The following is a 22591-nucleotide window of genomic DNA, read 5'->3' as shown; positions in this document are numbered from 1 at the left end:
CAACTTTTCTGGCTAAGCAATCATGATTTTTTATATTCAGATATTCCACACTTAGCAGTCTGGGTACAAACGTTTTAATTGTGAGGCGCATAGGGGGCTCAGCTGGTTGAGCATCCAGCTTCGGCTTGGGTCATGAGCTCACCATTTGTGGGTTCGAGCCCTGCATCAGGCTCTGTGCTAACAGGTAGCTCAGAGCCTGGAGCCTGCTTCAGATTCTGTGTCTCCCTCTCTCTCTGTCCCTCCCCTGCTCATGCTGTCTCTCTCTCTCTCTCTCAGAAAGAAATAAAATATTAAATAAATAAATAAATAAAGTTTTAATTGTGTCACCAAATGGGAGACAAAAGAATATATCCAGCTTATAGCTTAAAACTGTATAATCTTGAGCTGGTTCAAAAAATTTTAGAACTTCATGAACCTTTAATTTTATACAGCTTTATCAAAGGGCACAAAAATGCCTTTACCACATAGGTATTTTTTCATACTGTATCTGTCTGGCATGTGGTATTTTTTTTTTATTCCCTATTTAATGTATTTAAATATTGGATATGCTCCCAGTTGTCGGCCAGATGGACAGGAATCAAGATTATTTGAAGTCTCAGTCTGCTGTCAATTCACCTTTAGGACTAATTAACAATGTGAAAATATTCTTATCAAAGAAACTATATTGGTAGGCCTTTGTGACCATTTTCAGTACTTTCTTACCTTTATAGTTAAAATTTTTTATCTGTGAAGCTAAAGTAATAACTTCCTAACTACGAATAAGGCTCTAAAGACAGAGTTAATTTTTCTGGTAGAATAACAAGGGGGTGTTATCACTCAACTATTCTACTCAGAAACCAGAAGAGGCTTATGTAGTGAAATTCTATAGTAAATACACATAAAAAGAACTCATTTTCCAGGGCTAATAAAAAAAGCCTCCTGAATTTCAGAAAGCTTTATTTTTTTCTCAGTGACTCATCTAGGCATACACAATATTAAAAGATCTGAAGTTAGCCAAAAAGACATAATATATAAGTAGGAAAGTCTTTAAACAGGCATTTTGAAGAAAAAGTAATCAACAGAACAACGATGCAATAATTATGCAAGATGAAAAAGAATATAATTTCAGTTAAAGAGTATTATGGAGAAAAAGAATCACTTCAAAAACTATGATCCCCATGAGAGACAAATATAAACACAAGCATAGGAAAGAAGATAGTTACACATTTGGCATCTGCTTAAGATACTATAGATAACTTTACTTCTATTTTATCTAATAAGTTTTGAAAGCTGCATTCAAGTTGTAGCTTTTAGAATAATGGTATAAAAACATTTCTGCTCCAATAAATTTCTGAGAAAAGTTAATGAAGTTTTCTGAAGTATCTACTTTTGGGGAATACTTGCACACCTGGAAAAAAGCTTACTCTTACAAATCAAATATATTATGCATTTCAACTGTGGACTCAGCATGTTGTTAATCATTTCCTTTTCAGTACACATGTCTACACACTGTAATATCCTACTTACTGTAGGGACTCAAAGGAAATTGCAATCTCCTTTGGATTAGAATTAGTGATATTTTTAAAGACCATTTAGCCATTTGATATGTTTTTGTACAGATCTTTGAACAATACCTTCCTCAAAGGACAATGAGTTTAAATTCATAAGACTAATTCCTTTATATCCAAAGCTGTTATAATAGCTTTATGACTAGTTTCTTTCATTCACCTTTGTAAACCATTCTCCTACTTTGTACTTGTCCCACTTTCTCAGGTGTCCAAGATGAACACCCAATGAAGATGGGTGTCCAAGATGTCCCAAATGAAGTTGAAGAGAAAGGAAGTAACATGAACAACTGACCAATGATTTCTTAATGCAATTCAGACACATGTGTATTATGGTCAAGTTCAATTATTTAGGAAGTAGCTCCTCAATGTGTAGATTACCTAGATTCTCTCATTTCTGTTTCTCCTGTTCATTTTCTTTTCAAAAATGATTCCATCACATGGTAAAAAAAATAGTGGTAGTTAACCCTAGAAAGACTACCATTTGTTACTAGCTTGAGTTTAACAGGCCAGCCATTTGACAAAAAACTATTTTATTATTATTGTTGTTGTTGTTGTTGTTGTTGGAAATTTAAATTCAAAGGTTTAAAACTGGTATCCCCTATACAGGATGTGACCAGAGGACACTTTTAGCTTGTACAGTGCTCAAAAAGCACATGTAATCCAACATAAAAAATCAAGTATCACACGAAAAGATAGATTTTCAGTCCCCTCCCACCCTATCTACAAATGAAAGATTTGACAGTATTTGGCCAAATTGCTATATTGGAACCAGTGGCTAGAGGACAGTAGTGACTCTCCTCCCCATACAACAGGACAAGGGCTACTGTCTCCACCATTTGTGGCTGTCACCAACATCAAGGCCAAATGTCAGTAATTTGTCATCAACGTTTTATCTTTTTTTTTTTTAATTATTCAGAATATCTTTGGACTCATGACTAATAAAACTGAAAACTGAAAAATATGCCTAAAGATCCACGTGTTTCTAGAACACATGAAAGTAAAGAATAATGTGCTCAAATGCATATAAAATCTGTCTCTGTCAAAGACTATAGCTTAAGATGCCATTATAAAACAAACCACAAAAAGACTTTACGGGTGTTACAGTCCAGAAACCTATAATTTCTGAGTGTTTGATCCATGCCGTTAACTTATAGAAGATGAATCACTTTTTGTGACGTTCAAAAGTATAGTGAAGCTTTCATATCTCTGGTTTTATGCTCACTTAGTTAATAACCGTATGGGTTATCTGAATATTTTGACATGTCATTTGTTGCTAGGTTCTAAGAACGTTTTATAGTGAAAAGAAACTTCTATTGACAAGCATTTATTAAATTTCTAAAATCAGAAACTGCAATTGCTCTGAACTTTATTTTTCTAAGGCCAAATTGTATTCAAAGATTTATTCTGGGGTAACTGGGTGGCTCCATTGGTAAGGTGTCTAACTCTTGATTTTGGTTCCAGTCATGATCTCACAGTTTGTGACTTCGAGGCCCATGGTGAGCTCTGTCCCTGCGCCTGGGATTCTCTGTCTCCTCCTCTCTCTGTCCTTCCCTACTCGCACACTGTCTCTCTCAAAAATAATAAACATTAAAAACAAAATTTTTTTCTATTCTTACAAGTAAATCTAGTATCTAGATATACAATTTTATTTACATAGACAGTATTTGTGTTTTAAAGCTACTCCTGGCATTAATATAAAGTAATAAATGTGAAGCTATTTCAATATTGTTTATTTTTAAAATGTGCATAGTGAGAAATCTTAAACCATACCATTATGTTGTTTTGTTTTTAGTATTAATTAACATGGGTAACCCTTCAAAAACCCATCCCATTTAATAAATTAGACCATTCTATATTTTTGAAACACTGATTTAATGTTGGCTAGTTATTAATTTTATGTGCCAGTTATGAATTCTTAGTTCATCATTTTTCTAAATATTTTTGGTTTGTACTACAGTTTGATTTTTAATTTTCCCCCAGAGATAAAGCAAGTTTTCAATTTTGTTTACCATTCTCATTGCTATAGTTCATCAGCATGCCACAAAAGACAGTCAAGAGCTTCTCATTGGCGGGATCTGTTATACTGCACAGTGACCTTAAATGGTCAATTACAATCTGTGCACCACCTGCTTGGTCAACTGCACTTCTGCCCTCATCTGTAAAACAAAGAGTTAAATTAAAAATAAAAGAAAAAAGAAATGTACCTTATAATTTCAAATATAAAACATAACAGTGTTAATCCTTATTTAGTGAGTAAGTAGAAAATAAACCTAAGCAGGGCATTAACTATGTCTTTTTGAAAAAACAAAACAAAACAAGTAAACATGGAAATGGGGGTGGGATGGGGAAAAGAGACAACCACTTTTTCAGAGAAAAAAGATTATTCTCACTGGCATCCTATAGAAGCTTAAAGAGCTTCTTTTTGTCCTAGGAGTGTATGACTAACACATGTGAAAATTTTCACCTCCTCTTTCACAACTGACAATTCTGTGTAAGAGAAAACACAGGACCTAATATTTTGTAGACATTTTTTTTCTCAGCTTGGAAATCACTAAATATATCTTTCTATCAGTGTTTTTAAAAGTTAGTTATTATCAAAGAAAACCATCTGAGACACAGAATAATTCTAGATCACAAAATGTAATTCCTAAACATTAGTGCTGGGGGGCGCCTGGGTGGCTCAGTCGGTTAAGCATCCAACTTTGGCTGAGGTCATGATCTCACAGTTTGTGGGTTCGAGCCCCGTGTCAGGCTCTGTGCTGACAGCTAGCTCAGAGCCTGGAGCTTGTCTTCGGATTCTGTGTCTCCCTCTCTTTCTACCTCCCCTGCTCATGCTGTCTCTCTCTGTCTCTCAGAAATAAATAAAAAACATATAAAAAATTTAAAAATTTGAAAAAATATTAGTACTAGGATCTTTTTAAATGGCATTTCTATAGTCTATAAGCATGTTTCCATTGTCAATTCTTGCTATTTTGTGTTTCATCTTTCCTTATTCCCTCCATTCTAGAACACACCAATATACTTCAACATTACAACCAGTGGCCAAACTGGTGGTCAAACATACCTTCTGTTATATATACATATATATTACATAGAACACATGCCATTTAACTGTTGGAACATATAATGAGCTTTCAAATACTTTCTAACCCCTGAGCATAGGAATGGAAAGAGATGAAAGAAAGAGTATCTGTCTTTCTAAATCTGACTTCTTCATATAAAAGAACAGAGACTCTAGAACAGTGCTGTCCAATAGAAATCTGAGAGCCTAAGTATGAGCCACATTAATATGTAATTTAAATTTACTAGTAGCCATATTAAAAAATATAAAGAAACAGGTAAAATCAATTATAATAATTTTATAGTATCTGATAAACCATCATACAAATTATTAGTGAAATATTTTACATTGTGTTTTTATGTGACAAATCTTTGAAATCGGAGTATACTTTACATTTACAGTTATATGTTAATGTAGACAAGCCACATTTCACAATTGTTTAATACCCAAATCTGGCTAGCGGCCACCATACTGGAGAGTGCAGCTACAGAAGCATAATATAAAGGATCAGTAAAAGAAATGGATCACAAAGGAATTATAGCTATGAAGGCAGTTAGTAAATGAAAAATATTTTCCCCTAATACTGAAACTAAGGTCATATCTCTATAATTGTTGCTGAACTGTATTAGACAATGAAACAATATATATCATTTTTTAAGATACACACACACACACACACACACACACACCCCTTACAAAGCAGGGCCTCATAAATACTAGCTTCATAATTTTGAAAATTTTTCAGGAAATCCATAACTCGAGTGAAATAAAATTTTTTTGTTCACTTAGTTTTGTGCCATGTCCACTTAGCTTTACTGTATTTTTATATAGATGCAGAACAGGAAACTAGGCTAATCAGCTAATAAAACCACAGAAAATTCTTAGTTGTCAGGGTAACTAGTCATAAGCCAGCCAAGAACACTAGTCATAGCTCATTTAGAAGTCTAATATCCAAAGTTTTAGTGTCCAATAACATAAATGTAAATTATCTCAATTGCTGGGCAATTTGTTTGGGGATGATGTCAGAGAAAACTGAACAGTATGATTATAAATCTAAATGTTCAGACCTTCAACAATATGAATATACAGTATAACCCATGCCTAAAATGCAAAGCTTAAATTGTTTTTGATTCAAATTGCTGAGTATGTGCTTTCAAAATATAAATCACATATGCTTAGGACTTAGAAATCTTAGAGAGCTGCTAAAGTTAAGCCTTAATTTCCTGTTCTAGGAAACTAAGAAAATTAGTGGAGCCTATTTGCGCTGAATTTTAAAAGCTAAGCTGGCTTTCAACAGTTAGCTATTCAATACTCGTAATATTCAATAATGTAATAAATTTTAATACAAATTTATTCAACAAATTTGTTCATCAAATTTAATAATGTAGTAAATAAGAACATAACTACAATTAGAAAGCAAACTACCTATTTGTATTTCAGAGCCACAGTGTGTTTTCCTCCTGTCCTTTCTTTCCTCCCTTTCTGCCCAGTTTGGATTATTTATAACAAACCTCTTTACCCGTGTATTATCAAGAGTTGGTTATAGAACATAAGCTCAATCTCTATATTAGAAATTACATTATACCAAATTTGAGAAGGAAAGCAAAGCACATACACTAATAGAAATCTAAGCTAAAAAAAATACTAACCATCACTACAGCAACATTTATGCAGTTCCTTCCTTCCCCTCCCTCCCTCCCTCCCTCCCTCCCTTCCTTCCTTCCTCCCTCCCTCCCTCCCTCCCTCCCTTCCTTCCCCCTTACCAAAATAGGTAAGTTAGCCAGGGACGAATGTAAGGAATATAAACGAATAAACGATAATGCTGAATTCTATTACTCTACCAAAACCAGTGAAAGAGTATGTCTTCAAAGATATCTTACAAATCATTTAAATAATTATTATATCATCTATCATTGCATAAATCCATATAAATTGTTCTCCCACAATAAAGGTAGCTCTATAGCTCTATGTTACATTAAAATGAGTTATTATTGTTTACTTAGAAATAATTTACAAAAGGTCCCTTATCCTAAACTTTCATATCCCCAGAATGTAGGCTGACTTTTAACTCTTCTCATAATAAGTAACTTCTAACTTGTGAAGCATCCTGCATTGTTACTTCAAGAAATATAATTTATATCTTAATTTTCCATAATTATAAGGTATCTAAACACTGATGAAACTGCAGCCCACCAACTCTTTAGGGGCCCTGCTACATTCTTTAATTATGACTTGTCATAGGAAGTAGTTTCCAGCACAAGTATGATTTTTCTACAAACTAGTTAAGAGGAGAGCTATACAACTAAAGACACACTGCAGTTCCATTACTCTTCAGGAGCCAAAAGCAGGAAACAATAAAACTTACACGTCATGGTTATTATGTTTCACAAATGAGAAAAAAATGTTACCAAAACTTACCAAGTTGGTAATCCAATATCAGGTACAAATTGTACCCTAAGGCTGAGGAAAGAACCTAAAAACAACTACTGAATACAATCATTGTGATGTGCTACAGTTTATCCTAATTTCAGATTGACTTGTATTTCCCCAAGTAGGCTCTCCATCCCTTGTGGGCAACAAATGCTCAGTACACAGTAGATAGACACTTTGGCATTTACTAAAAAGTGGGGCCTTTGCCTACATTTTGGAAATTATCATTCACCTTGAGGATGAATGTGAATGAGTGTGTATGAGTATGTGTATCAGAAAGAAAGAGAATGAGAATGAAAATAATTTACTTGCTTTTGTTTTAAGCAGCACAATAGGGTTATGGAATAGTTTAGATCTCGTTGTTTCTTGAACTTCACTTGAATGGAACCATGTTGTGCCTACTTTCTTACACTCAACATTATGTTTGTGAAATTCATCCGTTTTGTTATTTGCTTCCTTGCTGTATAATATGCATTGTATGAAAATATCACAATTATTTGCCATTTCTTTTGATGAGTGTTACTTGGGTTGTTCCTAGGTTTGGGCTATCATTAATAATCCATAGATGCTACTGGTTCATAGAATTTACACATGTTCCAGGTTCTTCATACTGACAACATAATTGGAAACATAATTTGCAGAGCCAGTGTATACTCCTCTCAGTGTGTGAGCTCCTATGGCTTCACCCCTCCACTACTACTTGGGTATTATTTGATTTGGGGGTTGAGGGATGGGTACTACTGACTAAAGTTTAGGCAATCTGATAGGTAAGGTTGAACCTATTCAAGAATATAAAAAAGCAAGTCTTTTCTGACAGTCTACTTTTCTGTACATTCAAAAGACAATTTAGTATCAAGTGTATACAGCATGTACATGAAAAATAAAACCCCACAACAATTCAAGTTAAGGAGGAAAGGAGGGAAAGAAACAGATAAATGCAGAGATACACAGACGTTAGAATTTGAAAGGAAAAACTGAAAAGATAGCCAGGTAGCTAATAGAAAGTGCCTATCATGTAAAATATGATGAGACAGGCATAATTCTGGAACTTTTTTTTATATTCATGTGTTATAGAAAAGCCTTGTAATAACATCAGCAAATACATTGTTTTTACCATTTCTATCATTACCAGATTTCCAAAAGAGGAAAGAGAAGGCTTAAATCTTTGAAAAGACTAAAGACAAAAAAATCAGGGAGGCAGCCTGATGCTGGATTGAAAAAGAAAAAAAGCCTAGAATCTGCAATAGCTAATTTTATCTGAAATAAATTTTTTACAGTTTATTTTACAATATTATTTACAATTTATTAGTTTACAATATTATTTTTACAATTCAAAAGTATGATTTTCATGTTCTTTCACTTTTGTGATTTAAACATCACCTTTTTCATATTTCTTCTCAGAAATTCTCAGTATAAAATACAAATTTAAAAATCGATTTAAAAAATTATGCTTACATAATTAAAATTAGTTTCCTCCCACCCTCTCTATTTGTATAACTATAGGATCTTGGTTCCTTATGCATCCACCTGCTCAAACTTACTTCCTACCAGGAGTCATAATCCTTTGTGACATCAGGGTTACTGTGGTAACAACTATGATACACACCTCAGAAGATGATGACATGAGAGAAACAAACAGGAGCTGATCATACTAATATGCTTTCATCTAAACTTTGTTACAAATTCATACTGAGGAACATGAGAAAGGATATGTGTATGGAGATACTGTTAAATAAATTATATCTTATCCTTTCAAAGAACTTTTGACAAATAAAAAGCTTACCTTTAACATTCTAAAGTGTCATGGATTTGTGTACTCTCCCTTTTTCTGTCTTTTATAAAAGCAGCCTGCGTAAGTCTCTGCAAGCATTAATTAATGATGCTGGCTGTTTCACAGGCTGCACACACACACTACAGTAAGTGCCAGAGTGTTTGGTGTAGCTTAAAATGGCATAGAGTATAAAACTATAAAGGCTTCTTAGGGTTACTGATGGCAAAAACAGAAACTAAGGCAATGAGCTGATAAATACAAATGACATACTGTAAACGTACTTTAGAGATACTACCATAATAAGTGAATTAAGAAGACAAATTATAAACCTTATTTCTTTTACCTTTTTTCCTTCTTGGACTTCGCTTAAAGAGATTATGATGAAGCAAAAAAAGAGAACTATAGGCCAATATCCTTGATGACTATGGATGCAAAAATTCTCAACAAGATCCGTGCAAATCGAATCCAGCAGCATATAAAAAGAATCATCCACCAAGATCAAGTGGGATTCATTCCTGGGTTACAGGGCTGGTTCAACATTCGCAAATCAATCAATGTGATACATCATATCAAAAAAGAAAAGATAAAAACCATATGATCCTGTCGATAGATGCAGAAAAAGCATCTGACAAAATACAGCATCCCTTCTTAATAAAGACTCTAGAGAAAGTCGGGATAGAAGGAACCTACTTAAACATCATCAAAGCCATCTATGAGAAGCCTTCAGCGAACATCATCCTCAACAGGGAAACAGTGAGAGCTTTTCCCCTGAGATCAGGAACACGACAGGGATGTCCACTCTCACCACTGTTGTTTAACATAGTGCTGGAAGTCCTAGCATCAGCCATCAGACAACAAAAGGAAATCAAAGGCATCAGAATTGGCAAAGAGGAAGTCAAACTTTCACTCTTCGCAGATGACATGATACTCTACATAGAAAACCCGACAGACTCCACCAGAAGCCTACTAGAACTGATCCAAGAATTCAGCCAAGTTGCAGGGTACAAAATCAACGTACAGAAATCGGTTGCATTTTTATACACCAATAATGAAGCAACAGAAAGAGAAATCAAGAAACTGATCCCATTCACAATTGCACAAAAAACCATAAAATACCTCGGAATAAACCTAACCAAGGATACAAGAGATCTGTATGATGAAAACTATAGAAAACTTATGAAGGAAATTGAAGAAGACACAAAGAAATGGAAAAACATTCCATGCTCATGGATAGGAAGAATAAATATAGTTAAGATGTCATTACTACCTAAAGCACTCTACACATTCAATGCAATTCCAATCAAAATTGCACCAGCATACTTCTCAAAACTAGAACAAACTATCCAAAAATTTGTATGGAACCACAAAAGACCCCGAATAGCCAAAGTAATACTGAAAAATAAAACCAAAACGGGAGGTATCACCATCCCAGACTTCAGCCTCTACTACAAAGCTGTCATCCTCAAGACAGTATGGTATTGGCACAAAAACAGACACATAGACCAATGGAACAGAATTGAGAACTCAGAAGTGGACCCAAAAGTATACAGCCAACTGATCTTTGACAAAGCAGGAAAGAATATCCAATGGAAAAAAGACAGCCTTTTTAACAGATGGTGTTGGGAGAACTGGACAGCAACATGCAGAAGAATGAAACTAGATCATTTTCTCACACCATGCACAAAAATCAACTCAAAATGGATAAAGGACCTGAACGTGAGACAGGAAACTATCAACACCCTAGAGGAGAAAGCAGGAAACAACCTCCTTGACCTCCACCGCAGCAACTTCTTACTTGACACATCCCCAAAAGCAAGGGAATCAAGAGCAAAAATAAACTGTTGGGACCTCATCAAGATTAAAAGCTTCTGCACAGCCAAGGAAACAACCCAGAAAATTAATAGGCAACCAACGGAATGGGAAAAGATAGTTGCAAATGACATATCAGATAAAGGGTTAATATCCAGAATCTATAAGGAACTCACCAAACTACACGCCCGAAAAACAAACAACCCAGTGAAGAAATGGGCAGAAGACATGAACAGACACTTCTCCAAAGAGGACATCCAGATGGCCAACAGACACATGAAACGATGCTCAGCATCCCTCCTCATCAGGGAAATACAAATCAAAACCACACTGAGATACCACCTCACGCCAGTCAGAGTGGCTAAAATGAGCAAATCAGAGAACTCTAGATGCTGGCAAGGATGTGGAGAAACGGGCACCCTCCTACACTGTTGGTGGGAATGTAAACTGGTACAGCCCCTCTGGAAACAGTGTGGAGGTTCCTCAGGAAACTAACAATAGACCTCCCCTATGACCCAGCAATAGCACTGCTAGGAATTTACAGAAATGCTGATGCATAGGAGCACATGTACCCCAATGTTCATAGCAGCACTCTCCACAATAGCTAAAACATGGTAAGAGCCTAAGTGTCCATCAACAGATGAATGGATCAAGAAGATGTGGTTTATCTATACCACGGAATACTACATGGCAATGAGAAACAATGAAATCTGGGCCTGTGTAGCAACATGGATGGACCTTGAGGGTGTTATGCTGAGCGAAATAAGTCAGGCAGAGGAGGACAAATACCATATGTTTGCACATATAGGAGGATTAGGAGGAATTTGATGGAGGACCATGGGGGAGAAGAAGGAGGGAAATGGTAGGGGAAAGGGAGAGAGGCAAACCATGAGAGACTCTTGAATGCTAACAAAAACTGAGGACTGATGGATGTGGGGGGGAGGAGGGATGGGCATGGAGGAGGGCACTTGTGGGGATGAGCACTGAGTGTTATGTGGAAACTAATTTGACAATAAACTATTTGTTAAAAAAAAAAAAAGAGATTATGATGATTAAATATCAGCATTCTGACCTAAAACTTGGGAAATCTGAATTCTAATTCATTGTTTCTTCATTTAACACACAAAAAAGGCATACTGAAATACTTTTTGCCATTCATTTCATTAAGACAATAGTACTGTCTATTATCAATTAAGAATCGATTTTTGGAGATATATTTTTGAAAAGTTCTTTGGTATCTTTCCCACCAAAAATCTTTTTAGACTATCCATGAACTTATCAAATATTAAGACTAATCTGTACACTACAACAGCTATCCAAAATGCACATTAAACAGAGAGCAGTTGATAGACAAAATCTATTTCACATATAATTGGTTAAAGGTTTAAGAGGCACAGTAAAATAACACCAGTTTTCACATCTATATCAAAACTCACAATCACTAGTCCATTCAATGAGATCCATTTTGAGAGTGAAAAATTTCTAAAATTCCTAGAGAATATGCTTTTAATAACAATATTTAGAAACACAACAAAGAATGGACAAGTTACACAATCTTTTCTTAAACTTCAAAAGTTACAAGCCTCATGAGCATGGGCAAAATCTTAAACTGTGCTGCAGTATTTCTTCACATGTCCCTGTCATGTCACCCATCATGACCCACCCAGTCACAACTTTCTAAAGCTCCTACCTTTCTCAACATCTGCATTCTTAACAGAAACCACTCTCTGCTCCACAGAGAAGACATCTAACACAATCTTCCTCATTTTTTCACCTTCTGCAGTATTAGATGTACGAGTATATGCATTCTTTTCCAAACACTTTTAGGCTCTCCTGTTGTCATTTAAAAAAGTATATTACAATAGAAGGTAAAACTTCTACTCTTCAAGTAAACAAAACTGTACATGTGTCAGAAGCTAGGGTCTCTGAGGAGGTGAATGCAAAGAACATTTAATAATGAAAACCTAGGACTAGTCCTGATTGTTGGGAGGGGGAATCAGTTTGTTACCTAAAAGTTGAAATGCTAACTTAAGAGTTTCAATTCTGCAAGGTAGAAGTTTTTAATATTAGAAACATTGTATTATCACTGAAGTAGTAATGACTTACAAAGTAACTATAATAAGGTTTCCAGGTTGTAAGTTTTGCTAAATTTGACCATAAGAAAGCCTCTTCACCTCTATAGATGTGTCTTCTGCTCTGGAAGAGGGGACACAGGAAAGAGGACGCTGAGCTTCTTTTTAGCTCTGACACTCTCTTCTTCATTTCTATTTCAACTTCTATTTCTACTCTGCCTGTGCTGTGCACACAGGAAATACTTAGGGTGTGCTGTGTTTGGTTTTGGTTTTAACACATTAAAACTGCTCAAATCTTGTTATTTTAACTTTCCAATCATTAATCATTATATCAGGTACTTATTTTTGTTTTCCCCAAGTAACTATTAATAGAAACTATAAAAGATATATGGTAAATAAATCAAACATTCTTTTTACAAGCTAAGCTGGAAAGCTGAGACCTGGTTTTCTTTCCTGCTGAGTTCTGAAAAATTACACTGTCTAAAAATAATAATTTTTGAAGTACTCTTTCTCAGTGAACTCAAAGCTGATTCAGAGTAGATGCTTTAAGTCAAACAATTATAACTGAAGTACTTACTAGTGTTAGTTTGCAAAAAGCAATAGCATTACAAAGTGCCATGATAAAATTGATTTTAATGAAGTCCATCACTGCTTTTTGTTCAAACTCCATTGCTAAGCCACTTTTTAACTGCTATGAAAAAATATTTTATTATGATAGAATCTGAACACATGTAAGTATATTCTGCACAAGGATTTCAAAACAGCAGGCAACATAAATTAGACTCTTAAATGTTGGGACACAAATACTACTTTGAATCTCTTTAGTCGATACCAAACTATAACTAGAGACTAGATTTTAAACTTCAAAGAGCCCATTAGTTCTCAGTGAATGCCAGCCACATGTGCTATAAAATTGATATGTCCTAGAAAGCTAAGTGAACAATATTACTGAAAATCCCCAAACTATCCCATTACTGAGTTAAGGAAAGGACTGAATTGCCTAATTTCAGCAGAGTTCTATGTAAACAGTGCTCCAGATAAGCAGCAAATGGGACAGTTTATAAATATTTTCATTAAATGTGAATTTTAAAAAGTCCGTTGCTGTTTTCAAATTTACTTGAATTGAAAGGAATCAGCTATCAAAATTCTTCCTAAAAAGTTACAATAAATTCACGACAGAGAGATTTACTCATGAATGTATTCTTGTCTTTCAAATACAGTAGAGTTTGGTATCTTTACTTGCTTGAGATGATGTTATTGATACAGGAGTATGCTTTTGAGATACAGCCTTTATTCCTGCTTATTATGGGGTCAAATTATGTTCCCCCAAAATGTATGCTGAAGTCCTAACACCCAGCACTTCAGAATGTGACTTTGTTTGGAATCATGGTCACTGCAGATGTGAGTAGATAAGATGAGGTCATGCTACAGTAGGGTGGGTCCTTAATGCAATATGGCTGGTATCCTCTTAAGAGGAGAGAGATGCAGAGAGGAAAATGCCAATGTGAAAATTTAAAAGCACAGAGGGAGAAGACAACCACGTAAAGAGAGAGGAAGAGATTGGAGTTTACTCCCAGAAGCCAAGGAACTCTGGAGGACACCAGAAGCAAGGAAAGGCAAAAAAGTCCTCTTCGCCTACAGACTTCAGAGGAACACAACCCTGCTCACTCTGATTTTGGACTTCTAGACTCCACAACTATAAAACAATAGATTTGTGTTGTCTTAAGCCACCCAGTTTGTAGGACTTTGTAATAGCATTCCTAGGCAACTATTAGACTCTTCCACATAAACAACATAGGATATTCAAGCTTCATATTGAAAAGAAAAAAAAAGGATTTGATATTTAAGATTTAAGTAAGCCTTTACTATATATTCAGATTTTATACATCTCACAGAAATTATGGTATTCAGATCACTAACAGTAATGTATCTCCAGTATAATTAATATAGGATTTTCATTAATCAACAGTCAGTATACATGTAATAAACTGTGATATGGGCACAACCAATGGAAAATTAGTTATTTCCTTATTACTTAATTGACTGTCCTTGATTTTTTTTTTCCCCACTTAGCATCCAAATGTTTAGAAATGGGTTTTTACCTGGGGGACTGTTATTAACAATGATGGAGGCTCTGCATTGTGCTTGTCAACCACAGTCTACTGTTGGAAGAGGAAGAGGAATATGCAGGGAATCCCTCTGTGGCACATGCATACCACATGTGGTACACACATACCACCTTTACGCATGCATAGATGAATAAAGGCTAAAGAGAAATCAAGAACAGTAAGCACCCCTTTTCTAAGCACAAGGTAAGAAGAGCCCACTACTAAGAGAGTTTGAAGACTACTGCACTCAAGTAAAGTTAGCAAGAGTAAAATGTGAATCCAAGCAACTTCTGAGTAGATTGGCTGGACCTCTACTCTGTACCAACTGCCTGAAATAAAAGGGAGTGTGCTTCCGCCCAGCGATTAAATACTGTTAATTTCAGTCTCTACTGTTTTTCTATAAATAGTGCCCAGCACTCAATAAAAAATTAAGAGATGTATTAAAAAAGAGAGAAAAGAATAATCCATTATTAAAAGATAAACCAAATACTGGAATGAGACTCAGAGTGACCTAGATGTTAGAAATACTGGACAGAGCTTTAAAATAACTATGATTAATATACTAAGAATCTAGTGGAAAAGGCAAATAATATCCATGAATATAGAATTCTGCAGAGAAACGAAAACTACAAAGAGTTAAATGGATATGCTAGAAATGAAACACACAATATTAAAGATGAACAATTATTTCAAGAGGCTTAACGGTAAACTCAGCAAAACCGAAGAGACTCAGTAGCTGTAGATCAAGAGAAATTATAAAACACTAAAGCAAAATGACAGGCACCTGGGTGGCTCAGTCAGTTGAGCGTCCAACTTTGACTCATGATCTCACAGTTCGTGGGTTCGAGCCCCGTGTCGGGCTCTGTGCTGACAGCTATCTCAGAGCCTGAAGCCTGTTTCAGATTCTGTATCTCCCTCTTTCTCTGACCCTCCCCTGCTCATGCTGTCTCTCTCTCTCTCTCTCTGTCTCAGAAGTAGATAAAACATAAAAACAAAACAAAACAAAAAGACCCTAAAGCATAAGGAGACAAAAAGAGTGAGGAGAAAACTCAGCACCTAAGAGCTGAAAGAAAATAACAATCAGTCTAATTAGAATAAGTATAATTAGAATCCCAAATAAGAAATAAAGAATAGGGTAGAAAAATATTTAAAGAGTTAATGGCTGAGAGTTTTCCAAAAATACTGAAATATATCCTGCCACAAATCTGAGACTTAGGGAACCCCAAAAAAGCAAACAATAAAAATACATACCAATGAGCCAAGCTGCTGGAAAAAAACAAAAAAAAGAGAGAATCTCTTGAAGGCAGCCAGGTGGGGGTGGGGGGCTGAGTGGGGAAGAAAAACAATTAATTTTGGAATAGCAAAAATTAAAAAACAAAACAAAGCAGTAGACTACTCATCTAAACTATTCAACTTAGGATACAAAAGAATAACATCTATAAAATACTGAAATGATACTTCAAAATACTTTTTACAAAAACTGTCAACCCAGAATTCTATAGCCACTGAAAATATCATTCAATGGTTAAGGTGAAGTTAACAAATTTTTCAAACAAATAAAAGTGGAGAGAATTCACTGACAGCAAATCTCTTATGCATAAAAATATTCACAAAGTGTTTCAGGCAAAAGGTGTACAATACTAAACAAAAATATGGATCTACTGAAGGAAATGAAGAAGAATGAAAATAACAAAAATAAAAGTAAATGTTTAAAAAATGTCCTCTTATTAGCTGTCTCAAGTAAAAACACAACAACAATATATTGTGGGGTTCTAACCTATGTAAAACCAAAATATATGACAATAACAGGGCAAAGAATGGGAAGGAAAAATTAGTAGTACACAGCTGTAAGGTCATTAAACTATATATGATGTAATATATTTGAAGGTGAACTGTGATAAGTTAAAGATCTATATTGCAAACCAAGGGGAACCACAAAAAAATTTTAAAAAGGTATAAGTAATAATGGGAATACACAGGAAAAATAAAGCTTACCCCAGTTTTCCAAAAGAAATCAGAAAAAGATGGAAAAGGGAGTAAAGAAGAGTTCAAAAAAACCAGAAAACAACTACCAAGATGTCAAGTAAAGCAAACCACAGAAAGTCACTTTAAATACATACGTTCTAAATCTGCTACATGAAAGGTAGGGATGGGCTGGATAAAAAAGCAAGACCAATTATGCTATGTGTAAATAGCCCACTTTAAATATAAGGGCATTCAAATTAAAAACGAAGGTATGGTAAAAGACATAATATGCAAACACTAATCAAAGGAAATCTGTGTCGATATGGTCAGACGTAGTAGACAGAGAAAAAGCAGTATTACCAGTGATAAACTGGGACATAATACAATGTTAAGAAGACATACAATCCTAAACAGGCCTTCAATATTTACAAAATAAAAACTGATAACCGGTTGGCCCATTCCATTATAGAATAGGTGCTTATTAAATGTTAACTTAGCCTTTGTGCCAGGCACAAACAGAAATATAAGAAGGTGCTGCTTTCAAGGAGTTTCTATTCCCAGGAGGAAGACAATAGGGTAGAAAAAATATTCAAAGAGTTAGAGAAAGAGTAGAAAAACAATAAAAGCTTCAATAAAGTTTTTACAGGGTGTTACAGAAGCACAGAGAATATACACATCTGGAGGAACTGATGGAGGAAAAAGGAGAAAGGTGGTTTATACAAAATTTCACAGAAATATCATAAACATAAGTATATTTACCTGAGATCTATAAATTATGAATTCATAATGAGTAGTTTTATACAGTAAAATTAAAGTGTCTTCTCTAGCTCACCTGTAATCTAAGCTAATCCCTATTGAATAGGAGTAACAGTTCCTTAAAATACTGATCAATGACATGTACTGCATAATCATTTTGATCAAGGTATTTCAAAACCTCTGACAAAATTAGCATTCCTTTTCCTGCCTTTATTTATCAAACTATTGGGGGCGGGTACTATGATTCTTCATAAATTTGAGCTAGGTTTTAAGAATACAAAAATAACTACTTCACAGTTAAAGGGAGAAAAGTATGAAGGAAAATATTTAAACAGTAAACACAATTAAGTTTTCAGAATGTAATGGAAGCACAAATAAGGAAATTAGTTTACATAGAAGGATCGGAGAAAGATCTATGGCCATGTTTTCCAGAATGTCTTTCGAGCCCAGGGGCATTTATTATATGTATAAAAAGTAAAAAAAAAAAAAAAAAAGTGGACTTTTTTGTTTAGATTCTGATTCCCTTCCTTATTAATTATATTGAGGAAAACTTATGTAAAATAAACTACAAAGATATAAAATGTATAACTGATGAGTTTTGATGGTTGTTTACCCTAGAAACCAGCAACACAATCGACATATCAAGATCTTCATCACAATCAAAAGATTCCTCGTGTCTCTTTGCAAACTATCTCTCGCTCCATCTCCGTCCCCAGACAATGAATGTCTTCTGTCACTACAGACTGTTTTGCATTGTGTGTGTGTGTATGTGTGTGTGTGTATATATATATATATGCATTAGATATAAATATATTACATATATGTTCATATAGTATATATTATTTTATGTCTCACTCTTTTAGCTCAGCTTAATGATCTGGAGATTCATCCATAGCGTCAGGTATGTAAGTGGCTTACTCTTTACTGCTAAAGAATATTCCACTGTATGGATACATCACTATTTTTTTAATCCAGTGATTTATAATGATAGACCTCTAGGTTGTTCCTAGTTTGAGGATGTTGTGAATACAGCTGCACTGAATACTGACTTACAAGTACTTGGGTAAATACTTAGGAATGGAATAGCTGAATTGTACAGTAGGTATTTGAGTGTATCATTATTGAGCACTATTATATTTAAAAGAAGAATGTGATATACCACTGAAAATTTTATTTAAGAAGTTTTCAAATACTAGGGCACATGTGTGGCTCAGTCGTTTGAAGGTCTGACTCTTGATTTCAGCTCAGGTCTCAGTTTGTGGGATCGAGCTCCATGTTGGGCCCTGTGCTGACATTGTGGATCTTGCTTGGGATTCTCTCTCTCTCTCTCTCTCTCTCTCTGTCTCTGTCTTTCTCTCGCTCTCTCCTCCTCCCACGGCTTGTACGTGTGTGCACTCTTTCTCTCTCAAGATAAATGAACGAAAAAAAGTTTCAAATATTGTAAAAATTGAAAATCTTAAAAGAAAAAAATGTAAGTATTCTTGAGCATTTAAGAGGCACTTTAAATGCACATCAAATCAAAGTGAAACTTTAGCTGCTTCATAACAAAGGACAGGGTTTTTCCTCCAAAATCACTTAGGCCACTACAGAAAAGCATCAGCCCTATTCTACAAAATTGCTTTTAATGTGCAACTTTTCTAATTACTTTTATAATAAATATTCATCCAAATCACAAAATGAGAAAAAAAATCAGGGTTAAACGAAATAAGGGTAGATAAGAAAAAATTCTAGAAATGACAGAAATTATGTCATAACAATTCAGAAATGTGAAGAGGAAAAAGGCAACCAGGTCTTCATGCAAGAATAGCAGCACTGATCCTACACTCAGAAATCATTAAATATTTTCACCTGGGGGCTTGGCTGTCAATCAATCAATTTTAACATCAAATAATTTTTTAAAAAAATTACCTATGATTTTCATTCAGTTATGGCTTCCTGAAATATACATTCTGGAAAAAACAATCTTGGCCTATCTCCATTTCTATCTTTTCTTTATCATAAAGCACTATATATTCTGACATGATTTAAAAAAGGTTAGGTGATACAAATGACATTTATTAAATACTTATGAACTGGCCTATATTAATGTGGAACAAAAAGGGAAAAAAGCAACCATCATCTGGTATTCACTCAAGTGACAAGCTGTCCAATTGAAAGAACCAGTTGCTGTTCTTTCATCTTCTTATCACTGTTTATTTTAAGGTTTTTCAGGTCACTGAAGAGCTTTTTTTGCTGTTTATTTGACACATTACCATGGTTTTGCAGCTTAAAACATCAATTAAGTTGGAGGAGAGAAGATGGTGGAGCAGCATGGTCTCATCCCTGAAACACAACTAGATCAACACCAAACCATTTTGTACACCTATGAAAATGATCTCAGGATTAACAAACAATCTGCATAAACTGAGCCATAGAACCTGGCAGCTATGCAGTGCGGAGAGGTGAACTGCAGACAGAAAAGCCATGGAGGGTAGGGAAATGTTTTTGTGGAAAGAGGACAGAGAAAGGGGGAGAGTGCGGTGCATTGGGAGAGTGCAGGAAAAACATTTCCCTGAAACTAGCTGGAGAGAAAAAAAGAGTAAAAATACTAGCAGGGGACTGAACAAAAAATCTGTTCCCCAAAACCACTGATGGAAAGGAAGGAGAGGGTTTCAATACAAACAGCATTCTATAAACAGTGAGGCACAGAGTCTGAAGTATTGGGGCTCAGTGCCTGGTGGTGCTCCAGTAAGGAAGCTGGGCAGCAGAGTCTGAGGGGGTCCTTGTGCAACACAGGGAAAAGTGGTTCCCTTGCTTGGAGCATTTGGTAGAGGCTATATGGTCTCCCCACAGGTAAAGGTCCCAGTGGACTCTGGAAAACAGCCATGTTTGCTAGTATTGGGACAAAGACATCAGAGTGCCGTGAAATCTGGTGCCAGCCTTGTGTTGTGATTTGCTACAATCTCTGAACCTCTGTGCTGCACAATCACATGAATGTTTGTCTTCTGGGGCAAGCTGGCACCCCACCATTGCTCAGTGAGACTATCCACCAGAGAGTTGGCATGGTTCCAAGCCACAGGGGTTTCTGAAGTGTGTCCTTTTGAAACACAATCCCATCTGAGACAAAACGCTGGAGGAAGGTGCCACCTGGCAGGCAGACAACTTGGACATGGACAAGGTACAGGTGAGAGTGGACAGAGACCTGAGACAAAGGAGAGGTGCTTCACTGTGGGTAAGTGAGAAAGCAAAGTTCCTGTGCCAGAGATTATAGAGCTGAGTGAAGCCATTTCAACCTCTCCCATGCATTGGTGTCTAACTGATCCAAGCCAGTCAACTAAGGAGCGTCACCTAGTGGAAAAGTGAGCCATTACATCACATCCAGCCATACTGTGCCCTCCAAGCTCATTCCCTAAAAAACCAGCACAAGTCCCTCCGCCTGCTTAGTGTACAGACTATAGAAGGCTTCATAGTTTCAGTTCTAGGGGAAACTGAATGCAATTTTATTCGAGTTTCATTCTGTTTGCTGGCTCATTTATTCATTTTTTTTTTTGTTTCTGCTTTTATTTAAAATGTTTTTGTTTTTTGGGGGCGCCTGGGTGGCTTGGTTAAGCGTCCGACTTTTGCTTGGGTCATGATCTCGCGGTTGGTGGGTTCGAGCCCTGCATCGGGCTCTGTGCTGACTGCCAGCTCAGAGCCTGGAGCCTATTTCAGAGTCTGTATCTCCCTCTCTCTCTGACCCTCCTCTGCTCACGATGTCTTTCTCTCTCTCTCTCTCCTAGAAATAAATAAAAATTAAAAAAAAAGTAAATAAAATGTTTTTATTTTATCTTTTTTTTTCTTTTTCTTGGATACAGAAAGAGAAAAACATGGCTTTTGTTCTTTTAATTTTTAAATTTATTTTTAATTTAAAAAATTTTGTATCTATTTCATTTTCTTTCATTTTTATTCTTATGTAATTCTTTACTCTTATATTTTTTCCTTTTTTTCCATTTTATCTCTTTTCTTTTCCTTTCTTCTCTACTCTATCAAGCTTCTTTCAACAATCAGACCAAAAGACAACTAGGACCTAGCTTCCTTTATTTGATTTTTTGTTTTGTTTTAAATTTTGTTATTTTACTAATTCATTTTCTTCCTCCAAAATAACAAAATGAAGGAATTCACCCCAAAAAAAGAACAAGAAAAAATGACAGCCAGGGGCTTAACAACACAGATATAAGCAAGATGTCTGAAGTAGAATTTAGAACCACAATAAAAGGAATACTAGCTGGGGTTGAGAAAAGAAGTAAAATCTAGTCAGAACAAAACTGAAAATGCTATAACCAAGAGGCAATCTCAAATGGAGGCTATGATGGCAAGGATGGAGGAAGCACAGCAGTGAATCAGTAATACAGAAGGCAAAATTATGGAGAATAATGAAGCAGAAAAAAGAGGGAAACAATGGCAAAAGAGGATGATACAAGACTTAGAGAACTCAGTGACTTATTAAAAAAGAATAACATCTGAATCATAGGAATCTCAGAAAACGAAGAGAGAGAAAAGGGGGCAGAAGGTTTATGTGAGTAAATGAGAATAGAAAACTTTCCTAATTTGTGGGGCATCACAAACCTCAGAATCCACGAAGAGCAGAGAACTCCCACAGTTTCAACAAAAACCAACCATCACCAAGGCATATCATAGTCAAATTCACAAAATACACAGACAAGGAAAGAATGATGAACACAGCAAAGGAAAAAAGTCCTTAACCTATAAGGGAAGACAAATCAGGTTTGCAGCAGACCTGTCCACAGAAATTTGGCAGGCCAGAAAGGAGTGGCAAGATATATTCAATGTGCTGAATCAGAAAAATATGCAGCCAGAATTCTTCATCCAGAAGGGCTGTAATTCAAAATAGAAGAAGAAAGTGTTTCCCAAACAAACAAAATTAAAGGAGTTCATGACCACTAAATCAGCCCTGCAAGAAATTTTAAGGGGGACCCTTTGAGTGGAGAAAAGACAAAACAAAACAAAAGAAAAAAGACCAAAAGCAGCAAGACTGGAAAGGACCAGAGAACACCACCAGAAACAACTCCAGGGGCAACATAATGACACTAAGT

The 22591-nt window shown here is 35.5% G+C and overlaps 1 protein-coding gene across 5 annotated transcripts in view; it reads right to left on the bottom strand.

Annotated features, from left to right (window-relative positions):
* Nucleotides 1-22591, bottom strand: part of RAP1GDS1 (Rap1 GTPase-GDP dissociation stimulator 1) — a 179687-nt gene that overhangs the window by 70098 nt on the left and 86998 nt on the right. For 4 of the 5 annotated variants that reach the window (XM_039254241.1, XM_039254240.1, XM_039254242.1 and 1 more), the window contains one exon: nucleotides 3557-3703. The exons of the other annotated variant lie outside the window; for it this stretch is intronic. In XM_039254241.1, coding sequence (XP_039110172.1) covers nucleotides 3557-3703 — 147 coding nt within the window. The remainder of the gene's footprint in view (nucleotides 1-3556; nucleotides 3704-22591) is intronic. 5 annotated transcript variants of the gene reach the window in all.

This window comes from Hyaena hyaena, unplaced genomic scaffold, assembly GCF_003009895.1.
Source record: "Hyaena hyaena isolate Hyena2069 unplaced genomic scaffold, ASM300989v1 scaffold_480, whole genome shotgun sequence".
Classification (NCBI taxonomy): Eukaryota; Metazoa; Chordata; class Mammalia; order Carnivora; family Hyaenidae; genus Hyaena; species Hyaena hyaena.
The sequence above is the reverse complement of the archived record's forward strand: the minus strand, read 5'-3'. Positions and strand labels throughout refer to the sequence as shown.